Genomic DNA, 13,459 nt, shown 5'->3' with positions numbered 1-13,459 from the left:
ATAGAGAGCCATAAAGAGCCAGAGTGAATTCATAAAATGTCACAGCTCAATGCTTCATCAACACACTCTTGTCAAAGCGTAGAAAAGCACAAGACCATTGACAAACCCTTTTTCACCTTCAGTGAATTGGCCACCACAGTGATCAATTGTTATTAATTAAAATGGATTCTTCATTCAAGGCTTACAAAACACAAAATTACATGACAATGACATATGCTATTGACATGACATTGGCCTATTTTGCAGCATAAAGTTTAAAGAAGCGTGTTACATTTAAATTAAAGAAAACAGTAAGGTTGTTAATAAAGGCTGCTGGTTGAATACTGTTCTGAAAAACAAATGACACCAGTTGAAGGCCACTTAAATAAAGCCTGAGCCATTCTTTAAACCAAAAAAGTACCTTTACTTTCACAATGCAAAATATAAATCATTAAACAATAGACTTTTGTTTTGTCTTTTAAAATATGTTGAGATGTTTTTCCGTGCTAATTTTGCTCTTTGTCAGTTGATATATTCATGAGTTAAACATCTTGACTGTAATAAATTACTTGAATTGATTAATTACCAAGATTAGCAATAATAATTCAGCACTCACATGTAAGCTTTAAGGAACCCGTCACATAAATACATATTGAGGTTATGGACATCAGTGTAAAATATTTGCGGTAACTTGATAATTGCCGAGCAATCTATCGGTTTAAAAAGGTCACCATGAAACTACTTAGTAGACAGGCTTGTCGCAGGCCTTTCTACAAAAATGTACGTGTCATCTGCAAACATATGGCCGACTACAGAAACTGTGAGAAGCCACTGAACACGGGAAGTTGAGGGCGAGGCGTACTGACCATGTATAAAGGGCGAAGCTATATTTGTACGACTACACAGGTTTCTCTGGAGTTTGCTCACGGCTATCACAAACAAAAAGGTGACTATCCTCCACACTACAATGGTATCATGCCATGCTGTTGCACGTGGATTTAATTTCACACCTGCAAGTCCAGGATGTGGTGAGGGCGGCAAAACAGTGTTGCGGTATCAGCAAAAACTGTGCACACACACACACAGCGAGCTTTCCAGTCAATAAAACAGGACACCCTCTCAGTCGCTTTAAAGCATGGTAATACAAACTACATCGCTGTAGAGGGAGTACACAACAACTCAAACGCAGCCAAAATCAATCTCAAATTAAACTTGTCTTCACTAAACTGTTCAGGGGGGATATGTGAGAATTATGAACAAACTGAAACCTCACATCACTTCTCCAAACGCTCAAATGTTCGACACCATGTTGCTATGACAATTTAATTATAGTCTATCGTGGTTGCACTATTGTTTGTTTGCCTCTGAGTTAGTGGGAAGATAAAGTGTGAATGTGAAGTGGTGTTTTTTGGCAAAGTACCTAATGTTTGGCTGAAGGAGAAACAGCTCTTGTTTGTGGTAAGCGACTGTGGAGGTTTCATAGCTGGCCAAAGCTGTTCTGTTATGACTCATAGCATTAACCCTTTCAGCTCATGGCTGAAGCAAGCATCACATTATTGAGAGAAAAAAAAGCATACATTGCTTTAAGAACAATTTTAGAGCTTAATGCATGCATGGATGTATAATAGTTGCACACAATCCCTTCATTCAGGCCAAGTGCAATGACAGTTTTAGCGTTCAAGAAGTATTTCATGTCATACAAATGGCAGATAAAGCAAAGTCAAATAAAGGGAAATTGATCAGATTCAGAGAGAAGTGATTCATTCCTCAAATGATTATATGAAACTACTCTTACAAAAAAAAAAATCCACCACAATGTGAAGCCTCTGCTGGCAGAGAGACAGTACACATACATCTTAACAACCTCCTAAACATGGACGTTCTCATGTCCAATCAGGACTCGGCAGTCGGGGGCCGAGAGAGCACTTTTCATCAAATGACCGAGCAGAATGCGTTTGTTCAATTTGACCTGAGGGGCGAGCAAACGTTGCTCTGTAGCTGTGCTCCAGGGAGCAGGAGTCCGGATATGAGTCTAACCCGAGATCATAAGTAGGGGGGGAAGTCAGTTATTACAGCGCAGGCCGGTGCTTTATGAGTTTGGTTTAAAATATCAGATCTACGTCCAAGGACAACGTTCAGTCTACTCCGGTCAGCTCAGCAGCTGCTGGAGTGAACCCTCCACATAACACCTCTTTAACGTCAAAACTGCGGGGGCAAAATAAGACAGCTGGTGTAATGTACAGTGAAAATGTTTATACATGATATTTGACTCATGTGACTGGATATTTATGTGTGATACAGGTTACTTAATGTCCAATATTCATATAAAAAGGTGTGTTGTTTCTTCATTGGCCACAGTCATTTCCCAAACTAGTCTGAAGACTTTTTTCATCCCACTGCTGGAATGTTTGACCACCGCAAACAGCAAAACACTTAAAGCAGCTCGGTCTTTCTCAAACAGTCTCTGTGGGGTCACAGTCACAAGAGAAAGGTCTGCACTGGTTGTCTTATGGTCAGGCTTAAACAACAGAAAAGTCAAGGACTGGAAAACGTGTCAAATAAATGAAGAATGTATAACAACTAACACAGTAAACATCTCTGACTTTTACAGATGAACTCACCGTTGGCCTTTTCTAGGCTTTACAATAGACAGAGTAAATGCTGGAGCACACGTAATAACACCACAGACATAATGATTGCTTCTCATTGTGCAAGACTGGACTCGGTCACGCAGTGTCACCCTCTGACGCTCGCCGTCTGATTTAAAATACTGTGCAAAAACACTTCTGCCAACGTCAAATGACATCTTGCCTGTGCAGCCTTACAATTACTGTGGATACACAAACACAGCTTTTTTTTTTTTCAAACACATGGCTGACAAAAAAATACAAGAGGCAAAAGATTGATGTCAGAGCCGCAACTAACAAGTATTTGCATTGTTGACTACCATTGTCGTTCTTTAGGGGTTTATTATTAAATCGATGACTTGTTTGGTAAAAAAAAATAAAAAATAAGGAAAATGTTCATCATTATTTCCCGTGTGACATCTTCACATATTTTCGTCAGAAGAAAAATTTTAAATTTAATAAAATATAAAAGTGCGATAATCCACACTTTTGAACTACTATAAACCAATAATGACTTAAATGAGTGACTGGTTATGAAAACTGCTGACAATTGATTTTATGCCAAACAACTAATCATTTACGCCAGCAAAAGCCATTAGATGACCTCTACAACACAGCTGTACACATGAAGGCCCAGTCAATTATCAATGACAAAACATACTCCCTCCATCATGAGCTTGAGTTACTCCCTTTGCCGGGACACTAAAGAAAACCCCTGGCAAAGAAAAATACTTATGTCTAATTAATCCCAAAAGTGGTCAACAAATTGCGGTAAATTTAAATGTGAGCGGGTGAGCTTAGCACCATGGATATGAAAGTAATGACTGTTGTGCAATTGAGAGATCTTTGTTCCGTTTCATGTGATGTTTGCATCCTGCGTGTTTCATCACTCGATGTAACACTAATTAAAAATGACTATGCTCCATTTAAGACTGCAACTAACAGAGATTCTAATGATCGACTAATCCGTAAACTACTTGATAACAGCTCATCACACTGTTACAGAGAGCCAAGCCGGTGTCTTCAAATACCTTGTTTTCTCAGAACAGTTTATAACCCAAGCAGGTTTCATTGACATCGAAATAATGATTGAATCAATACATTTTGGGCATGTTTGGCTAATAAATTGACTTAAAATATTTTTCAACTGTTCAATAATCAATGAATTGAGTAATCTTTCAACTCCTACCTATATTTATTATCTATGTTATTTTTAGGTTGAGCAACATTTCCCATTTAGTTGTCTCACCAAGCAGCTGACCGACTGACAGTACGTTATGAATGGAAATACTGACATCACCTACCCTCATTTTCAGATGTTGGACATGCCACCTGTACAACCAGATCAAATGTCCGTTCTGGCTTTTCCCTGTGAAGAACAAAACACTGTTTACTCAGGGGAGATACGTGGCAGCTGTTAATACACGCAAACATGGGCAACAAGTGTGTTTCCAGCATTATCGAGCACAGCGACCGTGTTTCATTCCATCACATTACTATCATATTAATAACTATAGACCTGCCCCACTTTGAGTGAGTCACACTGTCAACAGCTGACTACGTCAATAACAGATATGCTGCTCTTGCTTTGTAACGAGAAGTTATCTCATCTCGGACAACATATCGGGGGACAGGACAATGGAGGGGACAAGACCGGGGCGACAGGTCCGGGGGGGACAAGACCGTTGTCCAGGACTGGGGGACAGAACCAGGGGACAAGACAATGGAGGACAGGACCAGGGGACAATACAATGAGGAACAGAACCAGGGGACAATACAATGAGGGACAGAATCAGGGGACAAGACAATGGGGGACAGAATCAGGGGACAAGACAATGGGGGACAGAATCAGGGTACAAGACAATGAGGGACAGAATGAGGGGACAAGACAATGAGGGACAGACCAGGGGACAAGACAATGAGGGACAGACCAGGGGACAAGACAATGAGGGACAGAATCAGGGGACAAAACAATGAGGGACAGACCAGGGGACAAGACAATGAGGGACAGAATGAGGGGACAAGACAATGAGGGACAGAATCAGGGGACAAGACAATGAGGGACAGAATCAGGGGACAAAACAATGAGGGACAGACCAGGGGACAAGATAATGAGGGACAGACCAGGGGACAAGACCGGGGGACAGGACCCGGGGCGACAGGACCAAGGGGACAGGTCACGGGGGTACAGGACCATTGGACACGACCAGGGGGGACAGGACCGTTGGACGGGACTGGATCGTTGAACAGGACCAGGGGACAGGACCGTTGGACAGAACTAGGGGAGAGGACCGTTGGACAGGACCGTTGGGCAGGACCGGAGGACAGAACTAGGGGAGAGGACCGTTGGACGGGACCAGGGGACAGGACCGGAGGACAGAAATAGGGGAGAGGACCGTTGGACAGGACCAGGGGACAGGACCGGAGGACAGAACTAGGGGAGAGGACCGTTGGACAGGACCGTTGGTGTTGGACAGGACCAGGGGACAGGACCGGGGTGGCTCGCTGTCGCGTCCACACGCCGGCATGTTCGCCGCGGTCTTGCCCGGCTAGCGGAGCTGCTAATTGGCGGTCAGCTAACGTCGGTAGACCGAGCAACAGACTGACCCAAATGCTGTCGAGCCAGCTGGCCCCCGGCGGGTAAAGCCACTGTTTGGAAGAGGGCTCAAATTACGGCCAAACATTCCTTCGTACACCCAGGGGCGAGTTAACGTGACGTTACGTGCCGTGCCGGGGGGACCACGCACTCTCCGTTAGCTCGACATGTCTACGTCAAGAAGCGACGGATAGAAACTAAACCGAAGGGCTCTTACTTTATTCTGCTGTCCATGGTTTAGGCTACAGCATCGCGACAACTCCGTGCTGTCGGCGGCTCTGCTCTGACTCCGCTTGGCTGTCCGAGGATATGTCCACTCGTCCTTCCTGAGTCTCTCCGCCGTCACTGTTTTTTATTTGGTGTCGGCCGAAAGCTGCCGCGACCGCATGCTTGTTGGTGGGGTAGCGCAGTACTTTTGTGTGCCGTCCTTCTCCCGTTAAATGTAGCCTGGATCCCCAGTTCAGCACCACCACGGCGTTTATTTCCCACAACAAACACCACTCCAGGAAGTGCTGTCAAAGATTTGGTGACGTCAGCGCGTCAGATTAGCACCTTGCTGCAGCTTCTGCCTGCGAGCATCTCTCTCTCTCTCTCTCTCTCTCTCTCTCTCTCTCTCTCTCTCTCTCTCTCTCTCTCTCTATTCCACTTAACATGAGTAACCAGCATGATGCACACAGCAGACCTGAGCCGTGTGATTCATGCTTCTGATATAAAACATTTTAAAACACGTGTTTCCCTATGAGACTGCATTATTAGTTCAGTAATTGTTGCACATGGTTGCCTTCAGCAGTGGTTCTCAAAGTGGGGTGCTGGGACCATCCTGGGTCCTGCAAATTGAGATGTTTTTTTGCAACTTGGGGGCTGACGAACAACCTGCAAACACATCATAACACTACATATCATGGCCTTTTAAAGTTGTTACTGGGAACATAACAACATGATAGTAAACAGATGTCCATTTAAACATTCAAAAGATACGAAGCAACAAATTAGCACTCATTTGGGGTCATGTCTATGGCTATCTGACAAACTTAATGCTCAATATTCACTCTTTTTTTAGCCCTGTGTTGATCTCCAAAAGGGTAATTGTTGGCTCTTTAATATCTCAATGCAACACAATGTTCACTAGCTAGCTGCTTACTTTTTGCTGGCCAGGTTTTTTTTGCACTGCATCTCGGAACAAAGCTGGTGACAGGTTTGAGTGAACAGTGAACCATAACATCAAAGTTGTAGGCCAAAAAAACACAAGTTAATTATGAAGGGAACGAAGCTATCCTTTTTGATTGGATTACCATAAACTGTCACACAGACAACCTGTTTGGTGGTATAGTATTCCAGCACAAGAGTCTTCTGGGTCTCTCAGCAAATAGTAAAGCTGCCATGTGTCGTCTGCTGCGAGGTGGTATACAAATACAGATGGCAGTATATGGGTGTGGGGGTCAATAGGAGCCCAACAGCAAATTTACGTTAAACAGGTTAAGCCGGCCATTACCACAGCTCATCCAACATGGGTCACTTGTATTAAAGAAACAAGTATGGAGGCTGTGTAAACAGGCTTTTGCCCCCACATTTCTTAACCAGCATCAAGTTGCACATCAGCAAGGCCTAAAGGTTCAAGAGGTGAGCTTATGACAAGATGGGGGATTGAATGAGTGCTGTTTGCCCCTCACCGATTACCACCACTGAAGTGCTATTGAGCACGGCCCTTAACCCCTCAACTGCTAAGCTGTTCATCAGCCAACAGATTTGTGGTGGACAATTGAAGACTGATGAAGACTGGCATGATTGCTTAACTTTGTCCTGCAGAATTATAGTGTGTCAGTTGTAAATGCTACTTACAGCAAGCAAGTTAGACGACAGCCGTCCATGAATGATATATTTATATTTATATATTTATATATTTTTATATATATATATATATATATATATATATATATATATATATATATATATATATATATATATATATATATATATATATATATATATGTACATCAGTTTTAGATTATGAAAAACTGTTTGCCTCATACACACAAACCATGTGTGGAATCAGCCAATACTGTATATGTCTATTAAAGTCTGCTTCAGGACTCCACAATAAACACATTGCTCAGGAATCAGCTGAGTCAGTGGAGTATTAAAAGGGAAATCCACCCTAAAATTAAATAATTTTTCAGGGATTTAATTTGGGGTCCTTGTTTCATGGGTGCATGTCACGAGCTGTGAACATTCATTGAACTATAATTTAAGTGTAATATCTCAACCAGAGATTGCATCAGCCCACAGGGTCATTAACAATGACGTATTGTTGGAGGACCAGCTCCGAAAGTGACACCTGATGACACAATTAATTAGTATAATTATGCTCTTGATTTTCTTTTTAAGGAAAATATTTGTTGTTTTAATAGACGTTGGCTTTACCTGCCAAAACCACTGATATGCAGTGCCATGTAAATTCTGTTTTTGGGTGGACTTTCCTTTTATTGTTTGCATGTTTAAGCAATATTTGTCCCCATGGTAAATTGAAACCAATGGCTTAGATGTACTTCTCTTCCCTCTCCAGAGAGTCTGCCTGGATCAGAGCCAGATGTCTTCAGGCTGACTGGAAGGTAATTAAGTGGCAGCAGACTGGGGCATGCTGTTCCAGGCATCCATATGAAATGATAATGGCAGGGCTGCTGCCTTAACATTAAAAAACAACAACAATATGACACACATAAACACAAAGAGACATATGCATACAGCTTTTAGGATTCTTGAGCACTGGCAACCAGCTAGGACTCACATTACAAGGGACTATTAACAGTAAATGATCCCCTATTTATATTTAAGATAACCTAACATTTACAAATGGACAATACAGAGTCTCATTGTTTTTTTTAGCCCCTGGAAATACATTTCAAAATGGCTTTAATCGTTTAAGCTGCAGCTGAGGTGTACAAGATGTACTTTTCTCAAAGTAAAGGTCACTTACAAAATATATATATATATAAAGAGGGTTCTCTGTAGGTTTTTTTTGTTTGTAAAAATAGTCTTTTCTAAATGTAACCACCAGTTAAAGCATCTGCATTAGCGTACACATCCCAGGTTGTTTTTGCAGCATTTCATTTTTTTAAGAAAACAATTTTGTTGAAACATTATTTGTCTTAACAATATTTCTCATATAAGCATGCATGTATTTTTTTACCAGTGATGTGTATTTGTCTCAGGGTGAATTGACCCCACAGTGTCAGTCAAAAGACACTTGTCAGGTTTCATTACCCAGAATTATGTTGTAGACACATCATCAGAAGTGGCTTACAGCAGCGGATAACCTTGAAAGGACTCATTAATGTCCACTCATCAACCTTGCAGTGCTTTTTCCAAGTCTCTATAAGTCTCTATTACTTTATTAATATGGGGAGGTGCCTTTGTCTGCATGTCAGTGTCATTGCAGCCAAGGAGAGCAGAGGAATGATTTATTTGAAATTGAAATTTGCTTTTCTCAATATGGGTGAACTCATGAAGTGCAGTTTTCATCTATTGAACGTATATTTTAATATATATATGTTCTCTCAATGTTGTTTGTATTTTAAATGTGTTTTTATCTATTTGCACTTTACTATCTGTATTTCCATGGAAACCCATTACCGCCACAAAAAAGTCATAATTGTGACACAAAAAAAGAATTGATCATTATGACAACAAAAAAAGTATTACAAAAAAGTATGATAAAAAAAAGTCCCGACAAAAAAAAAGTCATGACATATTTTTGACTTTTTATCTCTTAATTTCAACTTTTTTTTTCATACTTTTTTTTCAGAATTATGATTTTTTTTGTCATAAAAAAAGTCATAATTGTGACACAAAAAAATAAATCATAATTTAAAAAAAAAAGTATGACAAAAAAAATTCATGACAAAAAAAAGTCATGACATAATTTTTTTGTGTCATACTTTTTTTTCCTAATTATGATTTTTGTTGCCATAATGACATATGACTTTTTTTTGTGGCGGAAATGGGCTTCCATAGCTTTCACTCTATTTGATGGACAAGAGAGAAACGTTTTAAATTCCTCTGCATATGTCGAGTAATTGACTTTGACTTTTGATTATTTGTTCTGGGATTTTTTTCAGATAAAAAGACCTGTGATCACTTCAGGTGGTCACACACAAAGTTTATTTAACACTGCGTTAAGTTGCATCATAAAACATAACAATGCATTGACATTACAGCTAATATAATCATTCTCCCGAATATTGTGCATGTGTTTTGTGATTTTTTTTTCCAGCAACGTGCAGGCTGCTGCTCCTCATATCAGGAGCTCTGGCTGCAACAGCAGAGGCGCTGTGTGGACCAGAGGAGCCGCGAGACAGTCACATGTCACAATGTGACGAGGCGAAGCAGGAAGTGCATCACTGTGCAGGCAAGAGTGAGCGAAGAGGAGGCGAAAAGTAAACAAACAAGCTTTGATACCAACGATATAATCAGTCATTTGACTAATTAAGAGATGGTCTGTTTTCCCGCGTATCTTTTTGAACTCCGAGGGGAGAGGTTTTCAAAGTAGTTTTAGGATTGTAGTTTTACAGAAGCATGTTTCAGCAACATCATCCGTTAAAAGCACTTTTCAGCAGCTGCGTTGTTCTCCGGCTGCAGTGTAACAAACCACTTGTGACGATGTCTGTGCCGAACCTCTCAGAAGAAGAAAGCGCCAAGCGGCTGAAAGGCTGAAGCCGGTTACAGATCAATGAAAAGGACCCGGATGGAAGAAAGTTCACAGAGGAAGAGATGGCCATCCACAGAGCCCACACAGAGGCATGCCGGGTAAGATGAATGGCCTCGCGTGCACTGATGTGCTCATGTTAAATCGTGGGGTTTCATGTGATTACCGCAATTACGTGTGATTAATTAGCAGCAGGCTTTTCCCGCGTGGAGTTTTGTACTGAGTTGCATAACTGTGGAGAAGATTGATTGTTTCACATGAAAGAAGCAATACCACATTATAAAGATCAGAGTACAAGTTTGACATTCAAAGTATTAGGAAAAGTACATACATTATCAGGCAAATGTATAAAATATCATTTTCAAGCAGCATATTAATGTTGTATAGTGTGATGTGTTCAAGTTGATCCAATGTTAACTTACAGTTGGGTATATGATAAATACAAAGTGATCATATTTTACACAATGGTTATATATTTGGATGTCAAATCTTAATCTTCAAGGTCATTAAAGCTGTCAAGTAATCATATTTGAGTCCAAAATATTTAACATTGACTCTATGCTATTGCTCTCATATAGGATTACAGGATCAGGATTGTTCGGCTATGAAAAGCCCTATTTTAGATCATAACATTACATGTGTTAAAACTGCATAAATACCTCTATATATGTAACATAAGCACTGCACACCCCCGCGCTTACATTATACCTGTTATTTTTTTGTCATATAGATTCTGTTTACTGATACTGTAGAAGGCTTAGACGAGACGTCTACTCAACGACTTTCTGAAATAACTTTCATTTAAACAAAACGCCTCCAGACAAACATCTAATAAACATCCATCAAACATACTGTATTATTAATAATTCAAATCATCAGTATAAATAATACCGAAACAATAAGACCTCTTGTTATTGAAGATAAAGTCCCAGTGGGACCTTGGCAGAGTGAAACTTTGCAGTAATTTTAAATTACTTCAAATAAGCGTCATGGTTGAAGATTTTAACTTTGATTTACGGTTTCACTCTTTCCTTTTTTACTTCTGTAACTGTAATATTGATTCTGTCCTGAATCATTGAACAAAGAGGTTGTAAAGGAAGATAAGTGGTAGCCTGAAGATATTTGAGAAGTTTTTTTAAAACAGTTTTGTTTCAATTTGACTTTAAAGCATACTTGCCCAGTGCTTCATACACACCTGTCACAAAGTAATGACGCCCATTGTTTTTGTCAGATCCGTCATATTCACCAAATTGTACAAGCTCTTCCATCAAACGGAGGCCGAGCCACGCTGCGGCGATGACAGTGGCGAATAGGTGTCATCTCCGTGCCTCGAGGCTTATCTGTTGTAAATATTGTGCTTCTGAGCGGAGGTTGAAGTTGAAGCGAGTTGGCCGCGACCTGAGGAGAAGTGGTAGGGCCTGGGTGGGAAAAGCACAATGCAGAGGAGGGCCCAGCTATGCCAGCTTCACTATGTGCGCCTGCACTGCCATGTAGAATGACAGGCGTGTCATCCAAAAAGGCCCGGGGCCTTTTCCCCCTTTGTGGCCTGTCAAAGCTCACCAAGTAGTGGGCTCTCAGTTGGAAACAGACTGAGAGATGACATTTTCTAACTTCCTGAGGGATGACAGAGTAGTTCAGTGTCTTTCACATGTAAGGTGTTTGTGTGCAAGATGAGGGATCGGTCAAAACAAAGGAATGCTTGTTTAACTATCCTGCAAATATGCAGTTAATAAACAATATATATACAGTGCGACTGGTTGAATAATCCACGCAGATTGCACACAAAAGAACAGCGCTAACTAATTAGTAGCATCTTAAGAGTTCGACTGTCTTGCATCTGTTTGCATGCGTGGAGGTCGTTGGTTCCCTCGTCTCCTTCGCCCCAAAGCAATCTGTCTCTATGTATATGTTCATATTCAGTATAATGCTTGCCTCTGTTTAAGTGGATATATGCGCTGTATATGGTTATGCATGCAGGGATCACACACCAACATAAATGTTTTGGATGTTACACGCATTCAATAATAATATCTGCATTATGTTCAGGCGAAGAGGCAGATGTATGTCGACCCTTCCAGTAGGTACAAGGTGTTCACAGAATACGGCCACCTTCAGAGGGGGAAGTGTTGTGGCAGCGCGTGCAGACACGTAAGCGCTTTGATTTCTGTTCCACCAGGTTGTGTGTTTCTCATTTGGCCTCTGCTTTTTTTTTTTAGTTTTTCTCTTGTTTCATTCTCTTCTGTTTCCCAATGATCATTCACCACAGATGCAAACTGTGTTTAGACAAATGCACTTTATGCGTAAAACTCTAGATATCAGCTGGTATAGTTCTAACTTGAATTGATGAATTTAATGTATCACTGTATATTTTGGGTTTCCTAAACAGCAGACATGCATACATAATGTCCCTCGGTATGATAATGTAATATGCTTTATACAAGTTACTTATTGAAAGTAAGTGTAAGAAAGTAAACCGTGAAGTGATTTGCATGTTGCTGAAAGCAGATGTGCCCAACGCACAGATGACGAAATAGCTTCAAATCAAGCAGAGATGATTCTTAAGGAAGAGAGCGATATTGTCTATTCATGCATGATGTTATTCAGATCTTAAATAAACCTTCCTTCATGAGAACCCTCATTTTAAATCAAAGCAACACAACCAGAACAAATGAAAAACAAGTAAAGTGAAAGTCCAGTCTTGTCCTCTGTCCCGCCTCGCTCCATCCCGTCCACATCTGTCTTCCCCTGCTCCATCTTTTCTAGTCTGTGACGGATGTTCTCCTCCACTTGTAGCCATTTAACACCATTTAAATATGTGTATTTGTCTCCGTAGTGTCCGTATGGCCAAGTCAACGTGAAGGACCCTGCCATGAAGAAAGAATTTAATTCTCTTTTCTACGTGTCGGCCCAGAGAAGGTAAAGCGCCTTCAGACGGGATCCCAGAACACGTCGCTTGTCTTCTGCCTGTCGTTGTTTGGACTACTTGGGAGTCATTTTTTTAGCAAGTGATGAAATATGGGTAGTGTCTGTGCAATATCTACCTCCTGTGAATCACAACTACTCTCCGGATTACTTTTATTCTCACAAGGCATAGGATGAGGAGTAAGGATTCGTTCACTCGAACTACATGTAAAATAATAATTTATCCCACTTTTGTTTTGCTGTATGTTTCTGAAATTCTTCTCAAATGTCCAATAAAATGCCTTGAACTTCATTTTACATTTCTCTTCAAGAGTATTTAATATTTTGTAGTATTCTGCTCCTCTATTACGTTTACAAGAGTTGTGGGGGTATGGAGATGAAAAACTGAAAGAGCATTTGAGATCTTAGCCCTCAAGATAAAGGGCATATAAGCGAAAGCAACTGTAGCTAGACAGATTGAGTCTGGTGCTCTTTTGCTTTGCATCTCTTGTTATTTTTCCTTCCAAATGCGGAGCCGCATGAATATTAGCATCGTCTAAGTGTTCGGCTGAACTGTCTACCTTTGACTGAAACACTGTGTTGTTTAAAAATAGTCCGGGGGGCCAAGGGTCGGCCCTCACACTTGGCTGCGCT

At 40.8% G+C, this 13,459-nt stretch overlaps 1 protein-coding gene across 5 annotated transcripts in view; it reads right to left on the bottom strand.

Moving 5' to 3' along the window:
• The window catches only part of dennd1b (DENN/MADD domain containing 1B), a 100,054-nt gene extending 94,337 nt beyond the window's left edge, over positions 1-5,717 (bottom strand). For all 5 annotated transcript variants that reach the window (XM_068589521.1, XM_068589517.1, XM_068589518.1 and 2 more), the window contains exons 1-2: positions 5,420-5,717; positions 3,911-3,975 (exon numbers count right to left, since the gene is read on the bottom strand). In XM_068589521.1, the coding sequence (XP_068445622.1) occupies positions 3,911-3,975; positions 5,420-5,436 (82 nt within the window). In that variant the 5' untranslated portion in view covers positions 5,437-5,717. The remainder of the gene's footprint in view (positions 1-3,910; positions 3,976-5,419) is intronic.
• Positions 5,718-13,459: the final 7,742 nt, after the last annotated feature.

This window comes from Clinocottus analis, unplaced genomic scaffold (assembly GCF_023055335.1).
Source record: "Clinocottus analis isolate CAN_PGR_092001 unplaced genomic scaffold, fCliAna1.0.p SCAF_23, whole genome shotgun sequence".
NCBI lineage: Eukaryota > Metazoa > Chordata > Actinopteri > Perciformes > Cottidae > Clinocottus > Clinocottus analis.
The sequence above is the reverse complement of the archived record's forward strand: the minus strand, read 5'-3'. Positions and strand labels throughout refer to the sequence as shown.